Below are 26,610 nucleotides of genomic sequence, written 5' to 3' on the forward strand. Positions count from 1 at the left end.
TTTTTACCCCATTGCAATGAACTGAGACTTAACCCATTCAATCCGGGAACGCATCTGTGTCATTTTAAGATTTCTTTGGCTATTCAAAAATAGCAGATCTACAAGCTCATAGCGCGGCACTCGGTGCCGCGCTATGAGCTTGTAGATCTGCTATATATATATTTTTTTTAATCGTGAAAATGTGTGCAAATCTTTGAATACATATATTTTCAAAGCAAACAACTCAAATCTTTGCCTCATTCTACAAATGTCTTCTAAATCCTAACAGTTTTTTGGAGAAAAAAAATGTGTTGCTATAATCAGTGGTTCTTAAACTTTTTCATGTCGAGGACCCCCAAAATGATATGAATGTTGGCCGCGGACCCCCATCCCAAAAAATGTTTGTTCCAGGCACCCCCCAGAAGTTGTAATAGAGTTAAAAATGTTCGCTATGGAAAAATAGATATTGAAAGATTTGCACACATTTTCACGATTTTTCAAAACAATTGCAGATCTAGAGTGCCGCGCTATGAGCTTGTATATCTGCTATTTTTGGGAACTCCTTATGTGGTTCTGGCTGAGTCATAGTGACATGAGCGTGACGACGTGGTCCGCCGGGCCGGTCCTCCCTTAAGCCAATTTAAATGGGAGATGACTGTGTAAAACCTATACGGTTACAGGGTAATTGATGTCGTCAGCGTTTAGGCTATCAGGGGAACTTATACAGTGCCTACTGAATCTAGTGGTCATGAGAGTTTCCCTATGGCTGCTTTGAAAACGGCTGGGTGCGTGACTTTGCATTTTCTCAAGCCTCGAAAAGGCTTTTCAGAAAGCTTTTCCAATGGAAAGCTTACAGTATACATTATGCCGTATCCTTATCACAGCCTGGATTCCAAATAGGGATGACACACATGTCACTCTTCAAGCCCACTGTGTTTACACCAGAAAATGCTGAGGTAAATACTGCAAGACATGCATTGTTGTGCTCAGTGGTATAAAGTAACTAAGTACATTTACCCAATACTGTACTTAAGTACAATTTTAAGGTACTTTTACTTTACTGGAGTATTTCCAATCGTCTATACGTTTACTTCTACTCCACTACATCTCAGATCTATTATACTTTTACTCCACTACAATTATTTGAAAACTTTAGTTGCTAGTTACTTTGCAGATATAAATTATTACATTATTACAAAACATACATTAACCACTTTAGCCCTATTTTATACCTAGGCTATTGGTACTTTAAGTACATTTTGATACTACTACTTTTGTACTTTTACTCAAGTCCATTTTAAATTCCAGACTTTTACTTGTAACAGAGTACTTCTACATGAAAATGTGTGCACTTTTTAACCACTCATATGAAGCCCTACAGCATATACTTCATCGTACGACAAATAGCGAACATAGGCCATCCACAAGCTCACTAGTGCCTCACATGGTGACTCATTGTGAGCCTGTCGGGGGTTAAAATGTGAATATTTGACCGAAATAGGGACACCGCGGTTTAATGTAGTAAAAACGGACGGGAGTACCCACTTGCAAAAGAAGCTTTGTGCCAGGGATTTCACTATACTTTCATTGCCAGCCAACGGGAACAGTAGGCTGCCATATAGCGTGAGGATGCGGCGGATGCAGTCAGCGAGAGGGTTGGCTTTTAATAATTCAAGGCAGCTAAATGGGTCACACAAGTATTAATTAAGGAGAACAGGGCATGTGAGAGGCAGGAGAGGTGGAGAGAGAGAGGAGGGGGAGAGAGAGAGAGGGGGAACGGAGAGAAATAGAGGGAGAAAGAGAGAGATGTATAAACAGTTGAGGGAGGGAGGGAGGGAGAGAGAGAGAGGGTGGGAGATGGTAGAGATTGAGAGAGACAGGGAAATAAAGATAGAATGATAAAGACGGGGCATAGAGATGTGTATTCGGTTGTAATCACTGAAACTGTATACTGTATAGTGGGAGTTCCCCGTCAAGCACGTGTCGCCTCTCTATACACCCACAGCTCTGTATGTGTATAGAATACTGTATATTCATACAGCTTATTCTCTTTTCCTCACACAATTCTACACACACAAACACTCACATAATTGACATACAACACGCCTGCAATCACACATGCATGCACTAATAGAAGAGGGGGAAAAAATACAGCGTTGCTGCGCGCACACGCGCGCATTAAGCCCAACGATAAGGCAATATTCACTCAGGCAATTCAATAAACATACAGACAAACATGCCAACACACACAGCACGACACGGTGTTTATATCTGCTAGAAGCGTGACAAATAATAAATGCGTTGGGTTTTTTTCCTCACACGCTGGGATATAGGACAAAAACACAGTTGTACATTTGCATATAGAAAATGACACCGCCACAGAGGTTTGCTGCAGCCGCATTTCTGCCTTTTTATATAGCAGTATTTTGATTTGATCCCTTTCAGCACAGCTGCAGAACCACCCAAACTAGTGCACCCAAAACGGCACCCAAACTAGTGAAAAAAGCAGATCTACAAGCTCACAACGCGTCGCTTCGCGCCGCGTTGTGAGCTTGTACATCTGCTATTTTCACCACCTCTTAAACATGTTTTTTTTTTAAGGGCATTATTTGATTTATGAAATACTTTTGAAAAATGTTGGAATTGTTTATTTAATAGATTTTTTGTTTAACCTTTTTAAACTCTTTTGAAATACTACATGATATTTTAATATAGAAAAACTAAAATAAAGGGGATATTTTAGGTTTATATTTTCGGCGGCTGCAGAACCACGCATACTCGCAATGCATTACTTGTCTTTCTGTGTAAGGAAGGAGACTTTAAGACATGCTAAGCGTCAGCGGTCAGGCACACCCCCCCTCTCTTTAGAGGCCTCAGCGTCATCAACCCCGCGCTGCTGCTGCGTACGTTGTTCTCTCTCTGAGCTCTCGCAATGCTCCGTGCCCTCCGGCGCGCAGACATGCCAGCGGATTACGCAAGAGCCCCTTGTTTCACGGTCCGATGAAGGTTCCCTACCCCCCCCCCCCCCCCCCCCCCTGTGTTATGTTATTATTTATTTTTTATCACAGTACATCATCATCGTCCTCATCATCAGAGTGATTCCACGACGCAGCGCCGTTACTCAATCATTTATTATTCCCAGCTGTGTTTTGCAGCCTGCTGACATGTCCACCAACCGAATCGGTGCAAACGAGAGTGAAAAAAGCACGGAGGGGGGGACGGGGGACGACGACTAACTATGCGTGTGTCTTTACCGATTTGGTTTTTTTTTTTTTCGCTTTCTTTCTTTCTTTCTTTTCTTTTTCAGAAGTGATAATGGACACTCGTTTTTTTGTATTTAACCCATTCAATCCGGGAACGCATCTGTGTCATTTTAAGATTTCTTTGGCTATTCAAAGGTAGCAGATATACAAGCTCATAGCACATGTTTGAAAATCTTTGAGTATATACTGTATATTTTTAAAGCGAACATTTGCAACTCAAATCTTTGCTTCTGGGGGTCCCTGGAAAATTTGACTTATGTTAAAAAATATATATTCGGCTCTCATGCATTGAAGGAGGCATGAGCTCGGCCCTGGCCTCCCTAGGCTGGTGAAAAAAAATAGCAGATCTATAGCAGATATAGCAAATAGCAGATCTACAAGCTCATAGCGCGGCACTCGGTGCCGCGCTATGAGCTTGTATATCTGCTAGTTTTTGAATAGCCCCAAGAAATGTTAAAATGACACAGATGCGTTCCCGGTCTTAATGGGTTAAACATTTAGTATAGCACACGGGACAAAACACAAACAGATTTGGCTCCCGTGTGCGTCGGGGTCATGTCGAGTACATTCTAGGGCTCCTGCAGCTATTCTGTGGTCGCACCGTGAACGCCCGTGAAAGCTGCTTTAATAAATGATCAATTTCACATTGTTTTCTTTATTATTCAGGGCAGGCCAGGGGAGTATTTCACGGTCCCCCCCCCCTGTTAGGGACACCTATAACACGTAGACTGGGGGCGAGCCGAGGGTCGAACGGTCAACATTACATTCCCACGCGGCCTCTATAGCAATGGTTCCCAAGCGTTTTAGCTGAGACCCATACATTACATTAGACGTTTGCCCGGGACCCAAAACTAGTGAAAATAGCAGATCTACAAGCTCACAACGCGTCGCTTCGTGCCGCGTTGTGAGCTTGTTCATCTGCAATGTTCACCACCTCTTAAACATGTTTTTTTTTTTTTTTTTTGAAGGACATTAGATTTTCTGATTTTATTCATGACATACTTTTGAAAAATGTTGGGAATGTTTTTTTTATTGATGAAAACCTTGTTTAACCTTTTTGAAATCTTTTGAAATGCTATATGATATTTTAGCATAGGAAAACGAAAAATAAAGGGGATATTTACTGGCGAGAATAAATAAGTGCACTGATGGAGCAAATGGCTGTGTGCGGTCCCCCTTATTCTCTACAGTAAATGTACTTGAACCTGGCACCAGCACTGGGAAGGATGTGCGCAACACTACAGCATTTTTAACTATATTTACTGGCGACCCACAAAAATGGGTCCGCGACCCACAAATGGGTCCCGAACCACCGTTTGGGATACGGTGCTCTCATTGCATACCCACTCAGCTGCGGCGGCCCCCCAGCTCAATCAACAAATTGATTCTGAGCCTTGAATATGCCCTTGGTGGACTTGACGACGATAACAATATTGACGATAACGATTCTCTCAGGTTGTGCTATAATTCCCTCTAGAATGACGTACCTTGCATAATATAATTAGAGTCGCCCCTCAGCTGTGGCTGGGCGCACTATTGTAAGAAGGGGTCAGTTGGGGGTCAATTGGGTGTCAACAGCATAGAATGTATTTATTATAAATCAATTGACAGGTTCTCTCTTTGAAGCGAGCCCGTCCTGTGTATAATAGATTAACATTGGAAATGTAAATCCTGATTTATAGTTCACTGTATGGCGGGGTTGCTCAGAGCAGTGAAATGTACGTTTGTGGATGTACGACCTTGTAGAACTATACGAGCTTGAATGAATCAAAGTGTCCATTGATTGATTGATTGAATACTTACTTATTTAATACTGCAGTTTGCAAAAAGTACACCTGAGTAAAAGTAAAATCGCGACGCGTTGTGAGCTTGTAGATCGGCTATTTTCAAATAGACGAAGCTGTAGTGGTTAATGTATGTTTTGTAATAATATTTAAAATCTACAAAGTGACTAGTAACTAAAGTTGTCAAATAATTGTAGTGGAGTAAAAGTACAATATTTGCCTCTGAGATGTAACAGAGTAGAAGTAAAAGTATTGAAAATTGGAAATACTCCAGTAAAGTAAAATTACCTCAACATTTTACTTAAGTACAGTACTTGAGAAAATGGTTTAGCACCACTCCAGATCTCTCTCTCTCTCTCTCTCTCTCTCTCTCTCTCTCTCTCTCTCTCTCTCTCTCTCTCTCTCTCTCTCTCTCTCTCTCTCTCTCTCTCTCTCTCTCTCTCTCTCTCTCTCTCTCTCTCTCTCTCTCTCTCTCTCTCTCTCTCTCTCTCTATCTGGCCTTACAGGAATTACTTTTTTATATATGCTGGCTTGTCATCTCCCTTTCATTATTTCTGATTGTTTTGCCCAGTATGTCCTATCACTTGCACGAATGAACACAATAATACACACGTAGCTCCTTCGTGTAATGATTGCCCTGCTTTGTGTTCCTTTCCACAGATGGATACACCACGGACGACATCGAGTTCTACTGGCGAGGCGGGAACACGGCCGTGACCGGCGTGGAGAGGATAGAGCTGCCCCAGTTCTCTATAGTGGGCCACAATCTCATCTCCAAGAATGTTGTCTTTTCCACAGGTAATGTTCCATGGCAAGTTATGTTTGATGTTGTTTTTTTCCCCCCTCACAGTTACCGTATATATATATATATATATATATATATATATATATACACCGGATGGCATATACAGCTAAGACACAGGTTCTCAATGGGGGGTGTCTGTGGACTCCCAGGGGTCCTTGGGGAGGGGGGGGGGGGCTGATGTGAACCAAATGGACCCTTATGTGTTTGTAACTGTGAGAGTGAAGAAATAGAACCAAATGGACTCTTAAATTTGCCCTTATAGTCCAGGGGCCAACACTGATATTTTCACAAATTGGTACCACCTGAGGTGGCTGTAAAGTTTTTGTATTCCTACATGTCTCTAGTTTATATTTTGGTATGATACATCTTCCAATTCAGTAGCTTAATGGCAGTTATCACTACCTACCGGCTAATGTATCCGGTAGGAGGCACAAAGTAGAATCTTTGTGTCTCCTACCGGAAATACACCAGGGCATCAAATTATTGCGACAAAAAAACAAAATATATCCATGTATTCAAGGCTTCATGGGGTGTGCAATTGATAACTTCTCAGATTTTTGGTGTTTGCAAAAAGACTGCTTTCCATAAGCTTGTAAAAGTTGACCCTCCTTCGGTCTAGTGTGGTCATAGCTGAATGGGTAGAGAGTCCCCCTGGGAAATGTAAAGGAGGAGTTCACCCAAAAAATGATTTATTTTCTATCAATTGCACACCCCATGAAGCCTTGAATACATGGATATATTTAGTTTTTTGTCGCAATAATTTGATGCCCGGGTGTATTTCCGGTAGGAGACACAAAGATTCTACTTTGTGTCTCCTACCGGATACATTAGCCGGTTTAGAGTGATTACTGTCATTAAGCTACTGAATTGGAAGATGTATCATACCAAAATATAAACTAGAGACATGTAGGAATACAAAAATACCAAAAATGTACGGCCACCTTAGGTGGTACCAAAATCTGGCTTGGCCCCTGGACTATTAGGTTCCATTTGTACACTCGTGGAGTTAAATGAACACAATGTACATTTGGGTTCCAAAAATAACATATTGTGTCAAATGGGGGGTCTGGGGTCTAATTGATTGATTGATTGATTGATGTACTTTATTTAGTAAGAGATGAGAACAAAAGTACATATTCCCAATACAAGGTCTACTAAGGTAGATAACTCATAAAGCACTAAGCTAGGGGGCGGCCATAGCTGAGTGGTTAGTGAGCCCGCCTTGGGAGCCAGAGGCCCTGGTTGCCCCAGGTTCGATTCCAGGCCAGGCCAGCATATGTGTCGATGAAAGGAAATGTGTCCCTGAGCAAGACTCTTAACCCCTAATCGCTCACAGGTTCTCATTGGAAACAAGACCGCAAGGACTTTCATGAACGACCTGTTGAAAGGAATTATCCTTATCCTTTGTTTAAAATGAGATCCCCACACACACACAAATCATGATGTATATGATGATAATGCATATCAAACTGGTAGTCCTTGAAATGGTTTAGAATCACTCCGCTTAAGACACAGGGTGCCAAAATGCGCAGCAAAGCAAAACAAAAAAGAAATAAAGAAATTGATACAATGTAACGTGCCAGAAAGGCCTCAGCAGATAATACGCATAGTGAATGTTGATATCCATAAACCGTGGTGCGTATGCATGCAAGCAAGCAAAGAGGTCTCTTTCCTGTGGCTCAGCTGGTCTCTGTGCTGCTAGGAAATGCCATTTTAGATTAGCCGTACTACTCATTCGGTACACTTTAAAATCACGAGTGTTCCTTTAACTCTCAGTACAAATGGAACCAAATTGACGTGCGTGCCTGCAGACCCCCTTGGCCTACTCCAAGAATACCTTGTTAAAGTGGCTTCATTTATGGGTCAGGCTGAGGTCCAGGGCTTGCTTTTAGCCCACGTGTGGTTGTGGATTTGACTTTCCCATTGGCAAACACATGTACTGAGTGAGTGCTGAACATGACTATATCTTAGGCCGCCCCTCCTTCCTCCTTTCGGCAAAAACTAAACACACTTCAGTTGTCTCCTTTAACCCCTGCAGACCGGGAACGCCAGCATCTTGTGTGTCATTTTTAGATTTATTTGGGCTAGTGAAAAATAGCAGCCGAGTGCCGCGCTATGAGCTTGTACTGTAGATCTGCTATCTTTTGAAAAATCATGACAATGTGTGCAAATATATATATATATATATATATATTTTTTTTTTTTAGCGGACATTAGTAACTAAAATCTAAAATCAAATGGGGGTCCCTGGAACTACATATTTTACAATGTTCGCTTTAAAAAATATATAGTCCAAGATTTGCACACATTTTCATGATTTTTCAAAAATAGCAGATATACAAGCTCATAGCGCGGCACTCGGTGCCGCGCTATAAGCTTGTAGATCTGCTATTTTTTGAATAGCCAGAGAAATCTAAAAATGACACACACAGATGCGTTCCCGGTCTAAATGGGTTAATAATCAATAAGGGCTTGTGACGTTCAAATAGATTAGCGCCTTGTTACATTTATTTCATGTAAGGAACACTTTGTGGCCTGTGGTTTGAGGGCATCGAGCTTGAATGTTGTATCGGCCAACGCAATCGATGGGTTTGGAAGTTTGTTTTCCACATCAGTGGGCCTGGTGTAGCTATACAGTATCTACGTTTTCCTGTGTATCCGCCCTGTGTACTAAATGCTGTGCTTTCTCTGGAAAACGTAATTTCCCCTGAGGGATCGATAAAGGTTTATTTCACTTTTTCCAGATCAGTATATTTGTCATTTTAACCCATTTAGAACGGGTACCCCTGTACGTAACTATACCTTTCAATCCGGAAACCCCTTTTGGGGTTGCTGTTGCTATGTACAGTAGGACATAGCAACAGACATTTTTTTTTTTTTTTTTTTTTTTTTTACAGAAAACGTAGGTCAGGATTTAGAAGGTGTTTTTAGAATGGGCCTCAGGTCTAAATTGGTTAAGCAGCTGCTGCCTGGCTCATGTTCAACACTGAAAAGCAGCCTGCGCAATTCAAAATGATGCAAAACATTTTGGAGAGCGAATTATAGCAATGGAAAATAAGTGGTTAAATTGCACTTTCGATTGCCCAGGGATACCCAAACTGTTCTGCGTGCATTCCTACAGTTTCAGTTTCATTTCCAATGTTATCCAATCAGGATAGAGAACTCAATCAGGATACAGATTAAACAAGTGAAATTGGAAGTGATGACACTAAGAAATGAGCAGGCAAAATTGGAACTGGAACACTATAAAAATGAAACTTAAAAATGGGTACTTTCTCCTGATTGGCTGAGATTTTGACACCTACCGGAAAATGTATTGTCTGTTTATTAAAGAGCTGGAGAGACGGGGAGACTCCTGTTACTGAACAAACACTCTATAGCAATGATTACTATCAGAATATAGTGCTTTAACCTTTAACAAAATACTCTTTGTTTTAAAATATCACTTACCCTACCTTTAATATGTAACGTGGTGCTGAAAAAAAGTTCACTTTTTCTTTTCAAACCATGTGAGAAGTTCATATTCTATCACTGGTAAAAAAAATATGGTTAACATTTACTGCACCAAATTGGAGAAATCTCACTTCACAATCACCTACGACAGTGGTTCTCAAACTTTTTTATGTCAAGGACCCCCAAATTGACTCTTATTAGCCCGCGGACCCCCATTCGAAAAGATAAGCCAGGGAACCCCATAAGAGAAGACTTGTACGGCTCTCTAGCAGTGATTCTCAACCATTTTAATTTCAAGGAACCCCAGTTTGACACGGACCCTCATTTAATGGCATGAGAGTGTACAAATGGAACCAAATGGACCCGTTAGGGTCCATTTGGTTCCATTTGTACACTCTCAGAGTTACAGACCCACAGGGTCCATTTGGTTCCTATCCATCATTTAGCTGGGGACCCCCTGGAACCCCCTCAAGTACCCCTGGGGGTCCCCGGACCCCACTTTGAGAACCGATGACCTACGACATGCTGTTATTTACTGAAAAATAAAATAAACCAGATGCGTACTTTACGAAAAGCTGCGCGCACACACCGCTTCTGGCACGAGTCTGAAACGTGTGAGTTTGAATCACTAGCATTATCTAGAGTGGAAGTGGATCAGAAGTGGCTATAGTGTGCGTTCGTGTACGTTCCGCAACGCTTCTGCGCCCGGTGGAATTGAGGCGTCATGTTCGATGTATTATGCAACACTGTGCACCTAGACAGAGGCAAGGGCAAGCATTTGATGGTTTAAACGTGTGTGCGTGTGTGCGTGTGCGTGTGCGTGTGTGGTTGTATGTGAGGGCTAGTTTGTGTACATGTTCATGGCGACCGCGTTAGCTACAAGATTACTGGTACACACACACACACACACACACACACACACACACACACACACACACACACACACACACACACACACACACACACACACACACACACACACACACACACACACACACACACACACACACACACACACACACACACACACACACACACACACACACACACTCACACACACACACACACACACACGTGCACACACACGTGCACACACACGCACACACACAGTTCCGTTCTTGGTTTCCCTCCATTGCAACAAATAATCTCTCCCTCCACCCACATCACATTATGCCTGGTAATGTTGTTACCGTCAGACTTTACTTGCAGAGACGGCAGTATGCAAATGCTTACTCATTCCTCCATATTCATTTGCACTTATTGCCCCGGATGAGAGCGTTAGCTAATTACCTAAGAGTTGAGAACTCCTGCGTGAATGCAGATTAGATTCGAGCACTCCGCCTCGGAGACAGGAGGACCTTCATGACTTATTTAACAGCAATAAACAAAAAAGAATGCTGTCTGACACCATGACTTATTCATCTCCCTTTACATTTTCATATTCATGAATTTATCATACAGGCTGTTGGGAGAGAGAGAGGAGGTCAGTGCATACTGCTGAGCACAGTATGGGCGGGTGGTGGACGTTTTTACTCTATTGAATGAGAGCGACAAATTAACCCAATAAAGGCAGATCCATACTCGTGCCGAAAATCGCGCAGATGTACAAGCTCACGACATGTCGCCACGTCTGCAATGCGTTTGTGAGCTTGTGCGTCGGCTGTTTTTCGCCCTGCACGCGCGGCACCGGCGTACGGCAGAGCATAAATTAGGCATAATAACACGGCACCCGCACTCCAGCACTGGCAGTTCGTCGTCTCGGTGGGCTAAGCCTCGTCTATGCGTGCCCCCCCCACCCCCCCCTCCCCCCCCATTAACCCATTAAGACTGGGAAAGCATCTGTCATTGACATTGTTAGATTTTGACCTACTTTAACCATTATCTTATATACTTGGGGGCTATTCAAAAATATCAGATCTCGGATTTCTTTTTGCAAATCTTTGAATGTATATGTTTTTTTTTTTTTAAAGCAAAACATTTTGAACTCGGATCTTTTGCTTCTGAGGGATTCTACAAATGTCTTCTAAATCCTAACAGTTTGCTGTGATATCAGTGGTTCTCAAACTTCGTTCATGTCAAGGACCACCCAAAAGGATATGTATTTATCTGCGGACCCCCCCATCTCAAAATATGTTGTTCCAGGGACCCCCAGAAGCAAAGATTTTAGTTAAAAATGTATATATATATATATATTCAAAGATTTGCACACATTTTCACGATTTCTTCTTTCCAAAAAATAGCAGATCTACAAGCTCGTAGCGCGGCACTACGAGCTTGTAGATCTGCTATTTGTTTTGAATAGCCAAAGAAATAAAAGAAAACTACACACAGATGCGTTTCCCGGTCTTAACGGGTTAATAATAACATAATGCTTCCGGATGGCATAGAAAACGTGTGCACTAGTATGTGTGCGTCTGCTCGTTTATGTGGACGTGTGTGTGTGTGTGTGTGTGTGTGTGTGTGTGTGTGCTTGTTGTGTCCTGTGTGTAGTCCAGGGCTGTCTCTATTATGTTATGCCAGGATATGGATGGAGGGCGGGTGGGGGGGGGGGTTGGGGGTATTCCCATTTAGCGCGCTGTCTATTGCGACAGTGAAAGGGACCGACCCCGGGGTCACAGCAGAAAGGCAGGCATCAGCAGAAGCGGCGCTCGCTGGCATTTATCCAATACCTGAGCCTCGTTTGACTCTGAGGACAGACGAATGTCCTTGTTGTGCCTCATGAATAATAATGTTTAGCTGTTGCGTCTACTACATCCTATAGCCACCCCTCTCTCTCTCTCTCTCTCTCTCTCTCTCTCTCTCTCTCTCTCTCTCTCTCTCTCTCTCTCTGTCCCCACTGGGCCCATTACCTTCAGCCGGGGACATAATTCTAGTGGTACAGCTGGTGGCTTATAGCGTGGCTTAACCCAAATGACAATGCTATAAGTGGTGATATTTTCAGCTGAGTGGAAATGGAAGTTGTTGTTTGGTTGTTGTTTGCTGCTGAAGTATTTGATGTGATTGAGTTTCATTGTACGAATTAACCCGCTAAGGCCTGGAACGCATCTGTGTCATTTTTTTTTTCATTTCTTTGGGCTATTCGAAAATAGCAGATCTTCAAGCTCGTAGCGCTACGAGCTTGTAGATCTGCTATTTTTTTTTTCAATCGTGAAAATTTTGAGCAAATCTTTGAATATGTGTATTTTTCAAAACTAACATCTGTTACTCAAATCTTTGCTTCTGGGGGATTCTACAAAAGTCTTGAAAAAATGTTGCGGTAATCAGTGCTTCTCAAACGTATTCATGTCAAGGACCCCCAAAATTATATGAATTTTGGCCGCGGACCCCCATCTCAAAACATTTTTTTATTTTTTTAAAAATAGCAGATCTACAAGCTCATAGCGCGGCACTCGGTGCCGCGCTATGAGCTTGTAGATCTGCTATTTTTGAATAGCCAAAGTGTAAAATAATGCTCTTTTTTAGCTCAAATAAAAAAATGACACAGATGCGTTCCAGGTCTTAATGGGTTAAAAGCAAATCATATTTTTTTAAATATGTATAAATAAACATACAGTTACCGATATAATGACATTATACAGTCACAGACTTATTTCCACTGTGGTGCTCATGATCTATCTGCATAATGACATGACAGGTTTGGCATTCACAACACAGTTGTCATGACATGTAACAAGATGAATTGGACTTAAAAGTCGATTAAGGCCATAAAAGACCATTTAAAAAGTCATCAATATGTAATCAAGTCATGGACATGATTGAGGGGCGACCATGTAGCCGAATGGGTCGAGAGGTCGTCTGGGAATCAGAAGATACCCGGGGACACCCCATGCCATGGTCCATCCAGTCTGTGTTTTGAAGTGTACCCTATATAGACAGTGGTGGAAAAAAAACACTTAAGTAATAGTATCAATACTGCGATCTAGAAATATTCTGTTACAAGTAAAAGTCCGGGATTCACAATTGACTTGAGTAAAAGTACAAAGGTTTTTGCATCAAAATGTATTAAAGTACCAAATGTAAAAGTGCTTATTATGCAGAATGTCCTGTTTCACAAGTTTTCACATGCATAAAAATCTTTTGAAAAATAGCCGATCTACAAGCTCACAATGCGTCGCGATGCGACGCATTGTGAGCTTGTATAGATCGGCAGATCGGCTATTTTCAAATGGCCGAAATGTATATAGGGCTGAACTGGTTAATGTATGTTTTGTAATAATAATCAAAGTCTGCAAAGTAACTAGTAACTAAAGTGTTCAAACAATTGTAGTGGAGTAAAAGTATAATATTTTCCTCTGAGATGTACTGTAGTGGAGTAGAAGTAAAAGAAATTGGAAATACTCAAGTACAAATACCTCAAAATTGTACTTAAGCACAGAACTTCTTGAGTAAATGTACTTAGTTACTTTCTAGGGGTGTCACGATTCACTTACCTCACGATTCGATTCAAAATCGATTCCTAGGGTGCCGATTCGATTAAAATTGCGATTCTGCGATTAATTGATATTCGATTCGATTCTGCGATTTATTGCGATTTTCTAGGGTGCCGATTCGATTAAAATTGCGATTCTGCGATTTATTGCGATTTTCTAGGGTGCCGATTCGATTAAAATTGCGATTCTGCGATTAATTGATATTCGATTCTGCGATTTATTGCGATTTTATTAAAAAAAAAAAAAAAAAAAAAAAAAAAAAATCGATTTTAATATTTTGAATCGATTTTTAAAATCGTGGCATTAAGAATCGCGATTTATTCATGAATCGATTTTTTTTGACAGCCCTATTACTTTCCACCACTGACGGTAGCAATGGGTAAATGCAGAGGATACATATTTAATGTGCAGTATGTGCAAACGAACGGCGACAAATTACCCCAAAGGTAATTACTATTAATCATCATTTAATTCTAGTCGTGCTCATTCTTCTGTTTCTGCCTTAGCTCACTGACTTTATGTTGTGCCACACACTTGGACACTTAAAAAAAAAAAGAAAACGCACTCCCCGTGGGGGTTTCCGCTGGGTTGACTCGATCAGACGAGAGATACCACAGTCCCATCAATTCCCACGGGACGGAGAAGGTGCAAACTTATACAGTTTGCCTTAACCCATTAAGACCGAGAAACGCACCTGTGTAACCACTTTAACCATTATTTTATACTTTGGCTATTCAAAAATAGCAGGTCATACAAGCTCTGAGCTATGAGCTTGTAGATCAACTATTTTTGAAAAATCGCAGAAGTTTGTGAAAATCTTTAATGTATATACATTTTTTTCAAAAAAACTGTTAGGATTTAGAAGACATTTTGTAGAACCCCCCGGAAGCAAAAGATTTGAGTCACAAATGTTAGCTTTAAAAATATCTATATTGAAAGATTTGCGAAAAAATAAGTGCGTTTTTTCCAAAATAGCAGATCTACAAGCTCGTAGCGCGGCACTCGGTGCCGCGCTACGAGCTTGTAGATCTGCTATTTTTGAATAGCCCAAATACATCTAAAATCACACCCAGTGTGAAGAGAGTGTGGTGCCTTTGAATTAGTGTAACTGGTTGCATCCTTGTGTTGCAATCAGCTGCAGCTGTTGAGGCCGTGCTCAAACGGACGGACCCACACACACGGTCAAGTGTAGGAGTGGCTGGCACAGATGCGTTCCCGGTCTTAAAGGGTTAACCGGGGACCTGCCGAGGGACATTATTATTTCAGATAGAGCACGGATAAGCGGAAAAACAAAAAGGATCCCTTGAGAGAGGAAGCCCACAGCCCTCTCTCTCTCACAATATTGTACGTAACACACAAGTATTGGCAAAATTGGCGAGTGCTGATGCTAGCCTACCGTGTTTAGGAGAGAATAAAGCTTTACTGCTGTGTCACATCTTTTTTTGCAAATGAGATAAGAGATGATGTGTGGAGCCAGAGGAGAGGCATGGGTGGGCATGCAGTGGTGGGAAAAGTACTCAAATGTTTTACTTAAACTAATACTAGGTAACTTTTTCAACAAAACTAAAGTTAAATTGTATATATCTTTTGTGAGTGGCAAATGTTTCACAACACCCACTCCATGAATTTCACCCCCCGAAAGCCTTTTCTATTATCATTTCTATTGAAAAGGTGGCTCGCTGAGCCTTTCCCGCGAAAATGACGTCATCCGGCTGGAAAACGGAAACGCACGCGCACCGGTTTCCTCTTTGGCCAGGAACTACCGCGCTAATAACAAAAAGGAATCTCACGCTGTTTTTAAGAGATTGTAGGATTTGAAGATCGAAAAACAACGGAAAAAGAAAACACAGCTCACTGTAACTAAAGCTCCACTGGCTAAGAGAAACGATCCACAGATAGTATAAAACAATTAAAAAAACGCTTTTTGAAACGCTTCCGTCTTCTGGTGAAAACAAATGGAATTTTGGGTAACGGAGGAATAAACGAACGGCCTGCAGAGGCTGCTAAAAATCGTTATTTGTGGACCTGCATTGTATTACTTTAAGTAAAAGTATCAATACTGCAATGTAGAAGTACTCTGTTACAAGTAAATGTCCGGAATTCAAAATGTACTTGAGGGAAAGTACAAAAGTATTGGTATCAAAATGCACTTAAAGTACCAAAAGTACTAAAATGTTTGAAAATAGCCTAGGTATGAAATAGGGCTTAAGTGGTTAATAATGTGTTTTATAATGTAATCATTTATATCTGCAAAGTAACTAGTAACTAAAGTTTTCAAATAATTGCAGTGGGGTAAAAGTACAATAGTTGCCTCTGAGATGTAGTGGAGCAGAAGTAAAAGTATCGACGATTGTAAATACTCCGGTAAAGTAAAAGTACCTCGAAATTGTACTAGGGTAAGTATACTTAAGTTACTTTTCACCACGTTGGGTGGGCATGCGCACTCGAACCACCGCTTATGTCTTGAGTACATACCGGGGCGAGTCAATAACAGCTTCTGAGAGGTTATAGGATATATTGAGAGGGGGTATAGGGGTCCGAGACTGCATAACCTCGGATACATGTGGCCCACGAGACCCGAGGTCAGAGGAAATATTCTCTCATCTGACGATGATTCTATTTGCTTTTTTCCCACTCTCTCTCCCTTTCCCTCCTCCTCCCTTTCCTTCGCTATAGGCTCCTACCCTCGCCTCTCCCTGAGTTTCAAGCTGAAGAGGAACATCGGCTACTTCATCCTTCAGACCTACATGCCGTCCATCCTGATCACCATCCTCTCCTGGGTGTCCTTCTGGATCAACTACGACGCGTCCGCCGCGCGGGTGGCTCTGGGTGAGAGGTTCTACCGCCCGTTACGTTTTTTTGAAAACGTCGGTCAAAGGAACACTTAACCCTTTAAGACCGGGAACGCGTCCGTTTGTCATTTTTTTTAGATTTCTTTGGGCTATTCAAAAATAGCAGAACTACGAGTTTGCAGTTCTGCTATTTTTGAAAAAATCATGAAAATTTGTGAAAATCTTTGAACATATATTTATTTATTTTTTAAACATTTTTTACGTAAATCTTTGCTTCTGGGGTGGGGTTCTACAAATGTCTTCTAAATCCTGACAATCTTTTAAAAAAAGACTTGTTATATTAATGTGGTTCTCAGTGGTTCTCAAACTTTTTGTCAAGGACCACCCAAAATTATATGTATGTGGACCCCCATCACAAAATATGTTGTTCCAGGGACCCCCCCATGAAGCAAAGATTTGAGTAATTTAGTAACTAGTAACTAAAGTTTTCAAATAATTGTAGTGGAGCAAAAGTACAATATTTGCCTCTGAGATGTAGTGGAGTAGAAGTAAAAGTATAGACAATTGGAAATACTCCAATAAAGTAAAAGTACCTCAAAATTGTACTTAAGTACAGTACTTGAGTAAATGTACGTAGTTACTTTACACCACTGCAGGCCAACAGTGAGAGTTAGCAGTGACAGGGATTGAGGATAAGATGAAAAAACGAAAAGAGCATTTTAAACGAAACCACATGACCCGTAGCGTCCCTATTCACGGGGTGAACGTTCAGATCTACAAGCTCACACTTGTAGGTCAGCTATTTTAGGCCAAGGATTTAAAGGGGCTACACCATTAATTTTTACTTTTCCTTCTTTATTGTGTGTTTTTGGTCTCCCCTACCTCTCTTCTATCCCCAAAAATACCCCAGTTTGAGCACTCAGGCTTTCACAGCAAATCTGGGGTTTTATGTAAATTGGTCTCAAAACAGGCCGACTGATTTGTAACAGAGTATGTCCACATTGCGGTATTGATACTTTTACTTAAGTAAAACAAATGAGTACTTTTTTTCCACCACTGCTAGGCAGTTAGCCTATGTAGCTTCACCTACTCATCAAAATGCAATAGAGCAGTGGTTCTCAAACTTTTCATGTCAAGGACCCCCAAATTGACACTTATTAGCTTGCGGACCCCCATTTCAAAAGATATGCCAGGGACCCCCATAAGAGAAGAGTTTTTACAGCTCTAGCAGTGATTCTCAACCATTTGAATTTCAAGGACCCCCAGTTTGACATGCATTAGGGCTACAGACCCCCATTTAATGGCTTTTCTATCACTCCGCAATTTATATTGTAAAATCTATGTCAATTTAACTCTGAGAGTGTACAAATGGAACCAAATGGACCCGTTAGGGTCCATTTGGTTCCATTTGTACACTCTCAGAGTTACAGACCCATAAGGGTCCATTTGGTGCCTAATCTATCATTTAGCTAGGGACCCCCTGGAACTCCCTCAAGGACCCCTGGGGGTCCCCGGACCCCACTTTGAGAACCAATGCAATAGAGGACATACAGTAGACGGTGCATTCAAGTTTGTTTCCCCATGAGGAAGAAGAGTATTATGATGATGAAGTGTAACTTTATGTTTCATTAGGAATGGGGCTCTCTTCAACCTTTTCTGTTCGAAGTTAATGAGATGTTGACATTGCTGAGGAGTTATTCTAAGCTCAGTATATGAACGGCAGACAGTATATGACACTCCCGGACGTGAAGCACCATGTGTGGTTCGCACAATAATAATTCTCACACCTGATTAAGTCTGCCACGGCCCCGTGTAATCCCTCAGTTTGCCCCGTGAGTTTAAACTCTGCATGCAAGATAGGGCATTGCGTGGTGCACCTTAAGTGATTAAAGGATTTGAAATTCATATCTGAAACCTTGGTCTATATGCTCATTAGCGGCGAGCCCCTGCAGAGAAAATGTGTTGCTCAAAAAACCTTCAAAAGCCTCGAGCTCGCCCTCGGTGAGGGCAGCAAGCCGAGGGGATAGTTATGCTGTCAGCCTTGTCTCTGGAATTCAACACATTGACTTTGTAGTTACTCTTGACTGACACCATACGAGCCCCCACTGACTATCACAAGGCCCAGCTTCAACAGCCTCAACTTTAATGAATCTGTAAAATGAAAACCGAGAAGAGGAGTTTGTCACTGAAGTTTGCTTACTTCACAAAATGTGCTAGTCATCAAACCTGCCTCGTTAACTGTGTTTGTTTTGCCTGCTTTATGCTTTTCTGAGATAAAAGTATTCCTTCCTGGCTGCCCTTACTACTATTATATATCTATCTTCCAAACTTCATTCTATCAGTGGCTATACATGTCATGATAAACCTCCTTCAAGACACCCTAATAAATAAAGCTCCGATTCATAATCCATATCGGATAGCGGGCATTCCAGTGTTTTGCATTCCAGCTTAATCAAAACTTTTTTGAGTGGTGCCAGCCACTCCTACGCTTGACCGTGTGTGTGGGTCTGTCCATCCGTTTGAGCACAGCCTCAACAGCTGCAGCTGATTGCAACACAAGGATGCAACCAGTTACACTAATTCAAAGGCACCACTCTCTTCACACTGGGTGTGATTTTTTTCTTTTACCTCATCAAATGTGAGCAATTGTTTGGAAGAACAGCATACTATAATAACCTGCCAATGCTTTGTTATTAACTGTTTCCGTGACATCGCTGCTTTTACTTTGGAAAACTAATTTACACATGAAAGCAAAAAAAAAGTCCAAAAGTTCAGTTTCAAACGAACCTCTGATGCGTAGTTTCTCCACCTGCTATATTCTACTGGAAGGCATGAAGCACGGTGTACTGGGTGTGCTGGAGCTGTCAGTGGAGTGTCTGAGCAAAACAATGACTAAAATGTTTCCATGGCTGCCATACACAGCCAACAGGCATCAATCTTCAAAAACAGGATTCAGGCAAAGTTTCCCCAGCCAGCTGTGTCTGTGTGACAGCTCAAACAATGACAACAATGGAGTTGCGGTTGCACACTGCATTGCCACGTGATCCAGCCTCCACAGAGAGGGCCTTTTAATGCCTGAAACTGGGTCAAAACAAAGTGGCTCCCGAACATAGTTTGGATCGGAGAGGTGACCCGGCATCTCCCAATATCGCTCCGTCCGCCAACCCAGCCCACATTATGGAGCATTACTGCTGTTATTATTTTTCATTAACCCATTAAGACCTGGGACTGTGTCATTTTTAGATTTGAGCTAAAAAAGCATTATTTTACACTTTGGGCTATTCAAAAATAGCAGATATACAAGCTCATAGCGCGGCACCGAGTGCCGCGCTACGAGCTTGTAGATCTGCTATTTTTGAAAAATCGTGAAAATGTGTGCAAATCTTTGAATATATATATTTTTTTAAAGCGAACATTTTTAACTCAAACCTTTGCTTCTGGGGGTCCCTGGAACAACATATTTTGATGGTGGTCCGCGGCCAAATACATATAATTGAGGGGGTCCTTGACATGAAAAAGTTTGAGCACCACTGATATAGAAACATACGTTTTTGAGAATACTGTGAGAATACTGAGATTTAGGAGACATGTAGAATCGGCTTCAGGTCTCAATGGGTTAAATCCCAATGTGTGGCCTCTCTCTCTCAGATCACTAAATGCAGGCCGGTCTTCAATCAGCGAGATTGCCTCCTCGTCTAAAAGCGAGGCCTGGATGGAAGGCCGGCCGGATGGCCGGCCGGACGGACGGACGGACTGAGAGGCGGGTGAAAGGGAGGATAGGAAAGAATCTTTCCTATGAACACAGAGCCATAATAACACAGACCTCACGGGCTACACGTGCGGTTCTTACATAATCGAGGATGACCGGGGTGTGTGCTGGCGCGGGGGGATGATGATGAGGGCACAGGGGGGACGTTTGTGTCTTCCAAATACTGCACATACACTGTAGCAGCTCAAATCAGCGTCCCAGATGGGCTTTAGTGAGCTCACTGTCACTGCAACATGGATCTTTTATGCGGTTCATAATACGTTTATTTTTTAATACGTTTATTTTTTTCTGACGAGCTGTATGCACAAAGATCACACACATGCCATGATGACATGCAGTGGTGGAAAGTAACAAAGTCAATTTACTTAAGTGCTGTACTTAAGTACAATTTTGAGGTATTTGTACTTTACTGGAGTATTTCCAATTTCCAATACTTTTACTTCTACTCCACTACATCTCAGAGGCAAATATTGTACTTTTACTCCACTACAATTATTTGAAAACTTTAGTTACTAGTTACTTTGTAGATATAAATTATTTAAAGCTATTTACATTATAAAAACATACATGAACCACTTTAACCCTATTTTATACATAGGCTATTTGAAAATAGCCGATCTACAAGCTTGTAGATCTGCTATTTTCAAACATTTTAGTACTTTTAATTTTGGTACTTTAAGTACGTTTTGATGCCAATACTTTTGCACTTTTACTCAAGTACATTTTTTAATTCTGGACTTTCCACCACTTTGCTGCCTAGCGTCCCGTTTCTCTTCGTGCCAGCTGGTGTCCCAAACAAAACGATACATTCCAACTCTCTCAAAGTGGGGTCCGGGGACCCCTAGGGGTCCTTGAGGGAGTTCCAGGGGGTCCCCAGCTAAATTATAGATTAGGCACCAAATGGACCCTTATGGGTCTGTAACTCTGAAAGTGTACAAATGGAACCAAATGGACCCTGACGGGTCCATTTGGTTCCATTTGTACACTCTCAGAGTTAGATTAACATAGATTTTACAATATAAATTGGGGTCCAAGAGAGAGAAATGCCATTAAATGGGGGTCCGTAGCCCTAATGCATGTCAAACTGGAGGTCCTTGAAATTTGAATGGTTGAGAATCACTGCTAGAGCCGTAAAAAAAATCTTCTCTTATGGGGGTCCCTGGCATATCTTTTCAAATGGGGGTCCGCGGGCTAATAAGTCTCAATTTGGGGGTCCTTGACATGAAAAAGTTTCAGAACCACTGCTCTAACCTTTTGACTGTTTTCAAACGAACGTGGCTTTGCCCTCTTCTTTCCCCCTTGCCCCACAGGCATCACCACGGTGCTGACCATGACCACCATCAACACCCACCTGAGAGAGACGCTCCCCAAGATCCCCTACGTCAAGGCCATCGACATGTACCTGATGGGCTGCTTCGTCTTCGTCTTCCTGGCCCTGCTGGAGTACGCGCTGGTCAACTACATCTTCTTCGGCCGGGGCCCCCAGCGCCAGAAGAGGGCGGCGGAGAAGACGGCGCTGGCCAACAACGAGAAGCTGAGGATGGATCCGAACAAGGTGGGTATAGCGACCAGGCGCGCTGGAAGTCATTTATTCCAAGGGGGCTGGGCTGGGGAGTTTTTTTTTCGCGTTTTTTTCAAAATATTTCACCTTTTTCAAAGTCTCCAACTTCTCCAAAGTTAAATACATCATTGTTTTAATATATATGTGTGTGTATAGACTTTAAAAATTATATGTATTTTTTGGGGCGGTGTAGCCGCCCCCTATAAGTGAGTTTTGGACACCGACCAAAAAATGTGTGTACCCCCTAACCCTTCCATTGTTAATGCAAATCGATACTTTTTTCATATCAGCCAATCACATTACAGCTAGTGTCATCACCACTAACTGTAATGTGATTGGCTGACTTTGCAAATTCAGGACTGTGATTGGCTAGCGAAACACATGACACATGTGCAGCCCTATGAATAGCAGTATGGACTTTAAAAAAAGTCATTTATCCTTTTTTTAAAGTGAGTCATGTTGTGATGACCACACACCGCCCACTTCACACTGGGTGGGATTTTTTAATTTACAAAAAAAACAACACTTTTTTTTTTGCTTCCCACCACTAGGGGGGCTGCAGCCCTCATAGCACATAGCATACACTTTGGCTATTATAATATATATAATATAAAAATAGCAGATATACAAGCTCATAGCGCGGCACCGAGATCTGCTATTTTTCAAAATCATGAACATTTGTGAACATTTTTAACAGCATTTTCTGCTTCTGGGGGTCCCCGGCACAACCTATTTTCAGATGGGGGTCCGCGGCCAAATATTTATCCATTAGGGGTCCTTGACATGGACAGGACTGCAGTATAGGGTTGAACAAGGGTGATTTCTTCAGAAACTGCACAGTACAACTTTTATCTCGAGTAACTTTGTTCTTGCAAAGTATCTAAAGTAAACTAATAACAACATATACATGCCGGCACGAAGGAAGATACTGTAGCACAGAAATTAACCCATTTTTTGTCCTTCTTTTTTTTTTTTAAACAGCGTTTTGGCTTGATTAAGGACTAATCAAATATATTTGTTTTTCTTTTCACTGTCTAAGGAGTTCAGTAAAACCAAGTTATACGGTAGTAATTAGTGACTGCCCTCCTGTGCCAAGGAAAGACAGCATAATAAGTTTTTACTGCCCACGTTTGAAATACAGATGAGACACACTGGCATCTGAAAGAGAGGAAGAGAGTATTATGCTCGTATTATGCTCGTATTATGCTCATAGTCAACTCTATATTCCTTTTGGAGCTAAACCAAGTCAAAATGTAAAGGACAATCACCAATTTATAGCACATGAACAGTGATCTCAAGCCAAAATATGTTCTTTTTAACAACAATACTGTAGATACAAAACAGCGTATGCAAGGATAGAATTTAAAGTCCGCAGATATGCAGAACCCTAGGAAAAGTGGTAAAAAAAATAAGGTTTGTTTTCTCTCATGAGGGAAATGTTATTACAATATGCCTACTGTACTGTATAACGAAGTTTATATAAAAAATAGCATAAGCTCGTAGTTCTGACAAGTTATTGTTGAATTCAAGGAGCAGTTACTTTTCTCCCATGGAACTTAATAATAAAGATATAATGGATGAATACTAGCCTGCACAATACATCTAGAAATGCTCGATGGAGAGTATATCTCCGCCAGGCAGGGTGGCCTACCCAGAGCTGTGTAAGTCATGGGTTGCAGCCATCAATAATGGAGGAAGATACAGGGGAGAAATAGTATTTTATGACATGTAGCCTACACACAGGTAAACATTTCTGCATTTACTGGCAATAAGTTAACAAGACGACGCCCGCCCAGTGACTACAGATGTAGCATAGCTCTTTGTATGATTGTGCATTGTCTCTATCACCCTCTATGGTCAGAAGTGAAAGCGCTTTTGGGTGCTTTTCCAAATTAGGATCGATTCAATGTTGCAACACTGATCCTTCTATCTGCAGGAGTTTAGTGGTGTGTCTGACATCAGTGCATATGTTGATCTGACGGCTTTGGGCTTGTCCGCTGCATGTTTCCTCAGTGTCACTTGCCTGGTCTTGCCTGTTCTCAGCGGCTTTTCTGGCCACCAAAGCTTGCGTTCTATCCTCAGGAGTCTTATGCTGTGTCTGACGTCAGTGCATGTTGAACGGTTACTGTTGTCTGACATCAGTGCATGTTGAAAATCTCCATATATGTGCATTTTACTCCATGTATGTGCATTTGACCCCCAAGGGCAGCGATTTAATTTATGTTGTGTCTGACATCAGTGCATGTTGCATTTTGACTCCATATACTGTATGTGCATTTGACCCCTGTGGGGGCCGACTGAATGACTCACCCATCCACCCACCCATTAGGCAATTTTACTATAGGATAGGCCCCTGACCGAGTTACATAAAGCTGGCATGAAAAATGGTGGAGTGACTTCCTTGGGCAGTGTGCACACGAAATTTGCCGCTGATTGGTCTAGTAGTGGTTCGCAAGAATAACTCCGGAAACACAGACACTCACAGACAGACAGGCGTGAAAACATAATCTCCAGTCCCCGTACCCGGCTGTTCCAGCCTGTCGGAGATGATGAAGAAAGCGATTACCTTTTGAATGTATTCATACTGTTAACTCGTTCTCACTGTACTATACTGCAGCTCCCCGAAGCCATCCCCATTCCTTTAGCCTTTCGCCGTGTCAAATAACCACGACAATGTTGTATGCTTCACAGTGGCTGGTGGGAAATGTAGTCGGGCGGGATGATACTCTGTACGCCAGAATGAAGCAGAGGGATCTCGATGGTCATGACTCCATGTGGGAGCCCATCTTTGTGGATGACGCCGCGCTAGGATTAAGCGATCAAAAGAACAAGGTAAGATTTAAGAAGAGAGAGAGGGGGGGGGACTTTTTTTTTTTTTTTTTTTTTTCTTTCATATTTTTCTTTCATATTTTTTCCTTTTCCTTTATTTTATTTCTTATTTTTTACTTTTACTATTTTCATTATTATTTAAATAGCATTACTCATCCATTACTTTTCAACCATTATTTTCTGATGTGTGTTCAATTTTTACTTTATTTCTATTTTTTTTTGTGTGTATATGGGCATGTATGTATGTATGGGTATGTACATGTATGTGTATATATATGGATTTGTATATGGGTATGAATGTGCATGTATATGGATGTATATATGGATATATATATTTTATGTTCTTTTCCTTTGTATTTTGTCTTATGCTGTAAGGACACTAACCAGTAGTAGGGGAGGGGGGGCGGATGAGGGTGGTGGGGGGGGAGAAAATGTAAAAAAGTGAATCGATAAAAGGATGTTTTTTTTCCCCCAGGGGAGTATACAAATGAAAGAACGATGTGTAGAAACGATATGATATGATGAACTGATGTTGATCCCCTGTCTAACATGCTGAAAATTCCAAATAAACACAAAGGTAAAAAAAAAAAAAGAACAAGGTTGGTTGAAGCTCAAAAGAGTCAAAACATAGCATACAATTTCCCAGGGTGCCTGAATCCTTAACCAGTTAGTGCACGGACCATAATCCAGATGAAGGGTTGGCTATTCAAAAATCGTGAAAGTGTCGAACAATGTTCAATTACGAAAAAGTTTGAGAACTACACTGATTTAGAAGGCATTTGTAGAATCGGCCTCGGGTCTTAACCCATTAAGACCTGGAACTGTGTCATTTTTAGATTTGAGCTAAAAAGCATTATTTTACACTTTGGGCTATTCAAAAATAGCAGATATACAAGCTCATAGCGCGGCACCGAGTGCCGCGCTACGAGCTTGTAGATCTGCTATTTTTGAAAAATTGTGAAAATGTGTGCAAATATTTGAATATATATATTTTTAAAGCGAACATTTTTAACTCAAATCTTTGCTTCTGGGGGGTCCCTGGAACAAAATATTTTGATGGGGGTCCGCGGCCAAATACATACAATTTTGGGGGTCCTTGACATGAAAAAGATTGAGCGCCACTGATACAGAAACATACGTTTTTCAGAATTCTGTTGAGATTCAGGAGACATGTAGAATCGGCTTCAGGTCTCAATGGGTTAATGGGTTTAAATAAACGAGTTGTTTTCCCCACCGGCAGATGGGCTCGCACGAAAACATCCTCCTGGGCACCCTGGACATTAAGAACGACATGGGGCCCTCGGAGCTGGCCCTCGGCCTCAACGACCCGCGGAACACCATGCTGACCTACGACAGCTCCACCCTGCAGTATCGCAAGGCGGGGCTCGCCAGGCACAACTTTGGCCGCAACGCCATGGAGCGTTGCCACGCCACCCAGAAGAAGAGCCGGCTACGGAGGCGCGCCTCGCAGCTCAAGGTCAACATCCCGGACCTGGCCGACGTGAACTCTATCGACAAGTGGTCGAGGATTATCTTCCCCACGGTCTTCTCCTTCTTCAATGTCGTGTATTGGCTTTATTACGTTAATTAGGGGAAGGGAGGGGGGGAAAAAATCACTTCATGAGGGCAAAAAAACTAAAAAACAAAAACAAGAAAATGTTACTTGTTTCCATTTTGTATCTGGTTTGTTTTGTTTGCGTGCGATCTTGCGAGACAAGACGTATTTACTATATCAATGTCAGGACTGGATCCACCTTAACCACTTAAACCCTTAAGTCTTAGTGAAACGGACCTGAGTTGGACCGTTTGGATCGTTTTTCTCCCCCCCCCACGTCTACACCAAATCTCTTTCGCCAAAAATAGCCGATCTACAAGCTCACGTTGCGACACGTTGTGAGCTTCTAGGTGTGCTATTTTTTTTTGGTGAATGTTCCCCGCAGAATAG

At 41.8% G+C, this 26,610-nt stretch overlaps 1 protein-coding gene across 2 annotated transcripts in view; it reads left to right on the forward strand.

Moving 5' to 3' along the window:
• gabrb2b (gamma-aminobutyric acid type A receptor subunit beta2b) overlaps positions 1-26,256 on the forward strand; it is a gene marked incomplete at both ends in the record, with an annotated part of 139,674 nt that extends 113,418 nt beyond the window's left edge. The window contains 5 exons of one of the 2 annotated variants that reach the window (XM_084073194.1): positions 5,687-5,824; positions 16,391-16,543; positions 21,586-21,830; positions 24,528-24,668; positions 25,906-26,256. In XM_084073194.1, coding sequence (XP_083929320.1) covers positions 5,687-5,824; positions 16,391-16,543; positions 21,586-21,830; positions 24,528-24,668; positions 25,906-26,256 — 1,028 coding nt within the window. The remainder of the gene's footprint in view (positions 1-5,686; positions 5,825-16,390; positions 16,544-21,585; positions 21,831-24,527; positions 24,669-25,905) is intronic. The other variant, XM_084073195.1, reaches the window with a different exon arrangement.
• Between the last annotated feature and the right edge of the window lie 354 nt (positions 26,257-26,610).

Source organism: Gymnoscopelus microlampas (assembly GCF_963454915.1).
Source record: "Gymnoscopelus microlampas genome assembly, chromosome: 12".
NCBI classification, from domain to species: domain Eukaryota; kingdom Metazoa; phylum Chordata; class Actinopteri; order Myctophiformes; family Myctophidae; genus Gymnoscopelus; species Gymnoscopelus microlampas.